This window comes from Callospermophilus lateralis, chromosome 10 (genome assembly GCF_048772815.1).
Source record: "Callospermophilus lateralis isolate mCalLat2 chromosome 10, mCalLat2.hap1, whole genome shotgun sequence".
NCBI classification, from domain to species: domain Eukaryota; kingdom Metazoa; phylum Chordata; class Mammalia; order Rodentia; family Sciuridae; genus Callospermophilus; species Callospermophilus lateralis.
In genome coordinates, this window is record NC_135314.1 from 65,698,349 (window position 1) to 65,704,348 (window position 6,000).

The window sequence follows — 6,000 nt, forward strand, 5'->3', positions numbered from 1 at the left end:
TACTGCAGGGATCTCAGCTTCTCTTCTGTTAGTCTTTATTTTTCTTTTTATCTGACTTTTACCATCCTCCCATTTATTTCATATCTTTATTTCAAAAAAGATGTTTTAATATATGTGCTTGTGCGCACATGTGCATGAGCATGTGTTTTGAGCCACCCGGGGTAGGAATAGAGGTGCAAATTTGATGTGTCAGATATATGTGGACCTCATTGCCTGAGAGGCTTCTGACAACTCAGAGCAGAATTAGAATTTAGAACATGAGGAGAGTTAAAACAAAGGCCAATTTACTAAGCACCTGCTCATTTCTGTATAATGTGTGAGATGCAGGGAAAATGGCGATAAAAGAAAGCATTTTAATGATGTGCCTGTCTTTGAGGAATTTACTGCCAAATATATAACTGGAATGTGATAATACAATATAACATGTACTATAAAGAAAAAATACAAATGACTTCAGATAAAAGGGTATGTGTGCCTCTGTGAGTCCACCAAGGAAGACAATATATATAACTGTCATATTGAAAGAAAAGGACTTTCTAGGTGGAGGAAATGACGTGACCAATGCTGGAGGACAGAAAAGCCAAGGAAGACTGTGAAATGTGAGTAATACAGCCTGCCCGAGCAGACAGAAGGGAGGTGCAGGAGATAAGACCTAACTAGCTGAGGCCAGACTTGGGGGAGACCAGAGAGACAGGGGTTTGAATGTTCGATTCCATGTCTAATACCATTTTAATTATGTCATTTCCTTGCTCTAAATTTGCACTGGCCCTTCCTTGCCTGACAAACACCGGAAGAACCAGTGGCTGTGCAGGAAGCAAAACCTGATTCTATAAGGCTGGGAAGAAAGGGAAAGATGAGTAGGAAGGATAGTAGAATGAATCGGACATTATTACCCTAGGTACATACATGATTATATGACCTGTGTGATTCTACATCATGTACAACCAGAAGAATGAGAAGTTATACTCTATTTATGTATGATGTGTCAAAATGCATTCTACTTTCATTTATAACTAATTAGAACAAATTAGAAAAAAAAAAAAGAGAAAGGGAAAGATGAGCTTTTGCCATAAAATTTAGAGACTCCAATAAAGTCTATACTGATGGTGTTTCCTACGGTAGACAAGGAATCTCTCCAACAACTGTGTTCACGAAAGCCCCAGGTAAGACACTGAATCTCCTCCCACTCCTGGCTGTATTCTTTCTTTCATTTTATGGTGACTCCAAAGTTAAAGATCCTGCAATTCTCACAGAAATAAATAAAGAACAGGTAACTTTAAATGGTTGGGTCAAGTGTTGGAGTGGAAATTTAGTGACAATACAATTAAATGATTGCCCCCAGAGTTTCAGGCCTACTTGTGTGAGCTTTTTATTTCATTTATTTATTTATTTATTTTGGTTACTGGGGATTGAATCCAGGGTCACTTAATCAATGAGCTACATTCTCAGCCCTTTTAATTTTTTATTTTGAGCAAGATCTTGTTAAGTTGTTTAGAGCCTTGCTAAATTACTGAGCTGGCCTTCATCTTTCTGTTTCAGCCGCCAGAGTCTAGGATTATAATAAGCATGTGTTGCTGCGTTCAGCATGTGACCTGTTTTCTTTTCTTTTTTTTTACTCTTCCACATTATGGGGATAATTTCATTGGTTCTATCAGGGATTTATGAATACAACTAATAAAAACATCGTTTATGCTGGGCATGGTGACACACATCTATAATCCCAGCAATCTGGGAGACTGAGGCATGAGGATCACAAGTTTGAGACCAGTCTTAGAAAATTAGTGAGGCATAAGCAACTCAATGAGACCCATTGTCTCAAAATAAAAAATAAAAAGAGCGGGGAATGTAGCTCAGTGACGAAGTGCCCTGGGTCCAATCCCCAGTATCACTAAATAAATATTCGACTGGGAAGATAGCTCATTGGTAAAGCATCCCTGGGTTCGATCCCCAGTGTCAAAAAAATAAACTCCAAACAAAATAAATAAATAAATAAAAAGAAAGTAGAGATTTATTGTTAGTCCCTAATGAGTTCAAAATGGATGATGGAAGAATTTATTTCTGATACAGGTAGTTATGTTTATCACTAGTACAATTTCTTGTAGACTCATTTGAATTTCTGGCTATCTTCATGAACCAAGAATTTCTGTGAGTTATAAATATGTCCTAAAGATGATAAAAATTCACTTGCTGTGTTGTCTAAATGAGAACCCAAAGAAACTCTATTTAAAGTGTCCTTCTCTTATTTTTTATTTCCAGATTTCAATTCTTAACGTATCAGCATTACCAAGAGTGATATAAGACTCTTCAGAACTTTAACATGGGCATATGGATTTACTTAGTATATTTTCAGTGTCAATATTAGAGTTAGCCTTACACAAAACTTAACCTAATAATACACAGGAGGAAAGTTACATATATTGAAGTGAATTTGGTAGTTGAAAAGCAAATATAGGTATGTTTAAAGTCCACACTAGGATTATTGGCCCAGCTTTCTGGGGCTTTTTTTCTGATTCCTCTAAAAAAATGCCCAGGCCAGGGCTGGGGAACTCCTTAGGCCACCCCACTTCACATATGCAACTGAAGTGCTGGTAAAAGGAAACTTCCTAGGAGAGTCTCACTCCTCACATTTGGTGAGCATTGATGAGCAATGTCAACACAAGTCCCAGTGTGGTTTGTTGTTTTCCTCTTGCAAAAGCTAGTTTTGTCCCACATGCAGAAGTTATCAAAGTGGCTATCCAGGTGGAAAATTCTTTACACAGGCAATTTGGAAGGATCCATATCAGTGGAGAGCAACATTACCCTTGATGAATAATTCACTGGCAATTACTTTTCAAAAGACTTTTAGCTCTCCTGGGCTGCTAAGAGTATTTCTGGTTAAATCCTCAATGACTTTGTAAAGAGTTGAACGCTTTGGTACTATTGGAAATAGCAGTCCCTTATTTTCCATTCCAACTGCCACAATCCTCAGTACAAGAAAGGAGGGCCAAGGGGAACACATGGAGGAGGGTGGGGATCACATATTGCACACCTCCAGAGGGAAATCCCTTGACGTGGCAGACCCAACATGTCCAAATCATTCAGCTTTTTCTTTATTATATTCTTTGATTCTATAAAGATCACCCTCATATCCAACTCTCCAAATCTGAAAAATGTATTTAGTTCCTCATGCTTCCTTAATCCCTATTAATTCATAACTAAATCATATAATCCTATAACTTTTACCTCTTTTTTTTTTTGAAGGGCTGAGGATTCAACCCAGAGTGCTGTACATGCTAGGCAAGTGCCTTTCTACTGAGCTACATTCTTACTCCTTTTTGCTTCTTAAAGATTTGTCAATGATACTCTTTTCCCTATCTTTTATACTTTCATTGATTATATAATATTTTCAACTCCCACTGCAAAAGATGACAATGAGTAAGACCAGGGATCATGGGGAGATGGATCCTTTTTAGGCCTGGGGATGGAGGGATATTGGGTGTGTAGTAAGCACCATTTACCCAAAGCAAAGGAAGGTAGAAGAGCCATATCTTAGAAAAAGGGTCTGGAAGCATCAAACCCAAGAACCTGTGCATTTGAACATGAGAAGTGATGGGGAATAGAGGAGTTGCTCATCAGTGGCTCAATACTCGAAGCTTGTGTTATGGTTGGATGTGACGGCTGGGGAACAGGAGTAGCCAGACATTGGCAGCTCCCAAATCAAGTTTCTGGTCTCAACAGCACTAATTAAATTTTCAATTATTTTATTAGCTTCTCCATTTTCCCACAAAATTCTAAGCTTTTTGAGGGCAGGGATTTTTCCGCCTTATATTCCCAGTGCAATAAGTTGTATGTGGCAGACTATAAAATAAAATATTTGTTGAGGACTGGGGTTGTGGCTCAGTGGTAGAGCCCTTACCTAGCACATGTGAGACCGTGGGTTTGATCCTCAGCACCACATAAAAATAAATACATAAAATAAAAGATATTGTGTCCAACTACAACTGAAAAAGAAATATTTTTAAAATATATTTGTTGAATAATTACATAAATTGACCATGAATACTGAAAATCTAATCTTATCACTTCAATGCTTGGAATTCTTCAGTGACGCCTCAAGGACTTTAGGATAAAATAAATCAGGAATCCTCAGTTTAGCAAGAAAACAAACAACACAAAATAAATCATCCGGTTTTGCCAGGTTACTTCCGAATAGTTTACCTTTTCTTCCCTCCTCTTTCTACAAGGAGAAAACATTTCAATCTCAACAAACGACTCACAGTTATTCGTGTGTGTCACACTCATTCACCTCTTCCTTCATAACCACAGTTTACCCAGCAATTGTTAATACAGGAATCACCCCTCCAGAAAGCTTTGCCCAGCTCCATGCCCAGTTTTAATCAGGTGCCAAAGTATTTTCATTGTCATTTCAAATTTTCTCTTTTACTTTTCATGTGTGCTGGAGATACACAGGCTCTATGGACTGCCCACAACAGAGTAAGACAATTCCTCAAAAATCAATCTGTGTGTGTGTGTGTGTGTGTGTGTGTGTGTGTGTGTGTGTGTGAATATAGAATATATGTTTCTGGTTTTCTGGAGAACCCTTACATAGGAGCTTTCTATTTTTACTCTTTGTGTCTAGAACGTAGCATAATGAGTAAGTGAAAAATTAAACTTACTTCGAAATCACCCTCCTTATTAGGAGAGGATGCTGCAGGGCAGAATCAGCTGATCATAGGGAAAGACTAATAAATTTGGCTGAAATCAGATCCCCAGCATATCCCTGAGCCTCCTACTTACTTGTTCATCTTATATATAATAAAAAATAATAAAGAAAATACACAATTTATAAATCCATTTATTCTGTTTGATTGTCAGCAAACATTTTGCAAAGACTTCAGCACCACGCACCTATGAATTGGAAGCAGTCAAGTTGGAGCCTTGTCCCTCCTGGGAGGAAACAGGAGGATCTGTTACAGCCTAAAAACTTGGGATCTATCTTTGTGCATGCCATCCCACTCATTTTATGTGGGCTTTGCTTTCTAAATGACCAATGAGCCACTGGAAAAGACCACTTCACACCAGCTGCTTTCATCTTCCAGTCCCCTCAGCATGACTTCAGTGAGATATGGAGCAGTGCCTATGGGGGAGCTGGTGACTGGAGCTCTGGGCAGGGATTGCCAGCCTCAGGCTCTTCCTGGTACTTGCTGGACTCCTGAATTTGTACTGAAAAATGCCAGCTCATTCCTAGTATGTATTGTGGAGTAGATACTTGTAAATATGTGCTTAAAATCTCTGGGAATGAAGTACATACTGAGAGAGTTCTCACCAAAATGTTGTGCATCACCAACTCCATCTTCCTTGGGCTCCTCTCTCTGGGTATCTTCCTCTTCCATCAGGGTGTTGTGCTGATTCTCAAAGGAGACACTGGGGCTGATACCAGTCTGTATTTGGCAAGAAAAGAGAGGCACCATGATCAGAAAGCTGAAAGCAGAAGTGATTTCTGAATACTGAAGGTCAACTGAGCTTCATCTGTTGAACACAGATGTTGAATATCTGGGAAACACGCACTCCTTTTGAAGTTGAAAAACAGATATCTCTGTTATCTCACTGCTAACTCTCCTTTAGAATGATGAAACTTAAACACCACCACCATCACCACCAACAAAAGCACATTTTTAGATGGAATGTTTACAGATTAAACAAACAAACAAACAAACTCCAACAAATAAGGATAGAAGATCCCTTTTATCAATCCTAATGGATGTCTGAAACTGCAGAGAGTATTGAACCCTATGCATACTATGTTTTTCCTGTATCTATGATAAAGTTTAATTTATAAATTAGGCATAGTAGATGATTAATAGTAACTAATAAAAATGGAAGCGTATAATAAAATTTATGTGATTGGGTTTTTTTCTGTGTATAGAAATAACATATTATAGATCTTTCAGAAACTTCAACATATGATTTTTTTGCTTGCTTATTTGATCAAGAACATTCACTTTCCACTTAAAAGGAGCA

General features: G+C 38.1%; 1 protein-coding gene across 14 annotated transcripts in view; it reads right to left on the minus strand.

Annotated features, from left to right (window-relative positions):
- The window catches only part of Phldb2 (pleckstrin homology like domain family B member 2), a 105,148-nt gene extending 99,767 nt beyond the window's left edge, over positions 1-5,381 (minus strand). For all 14 annotated transcript variants that reach the window (XM_076869085.2, XM_076869082.2, XM_076869076.2 and 11 more), the window contains exon 1: positions 5,306-5,381. In XM_076869085.2, coding sequence (XP_076725200.2) covers positions 5,306-5,372 — 67 coding nt within the window. In that variant the 5' untranslated portion in view covers positions 5,373-5,381. The remainder of the gene's footprint in view (positions 1-5,305) is intronic.
- Between the last annotated feature and the right edge of the window lie 619 nt (positions 5,382-6,000).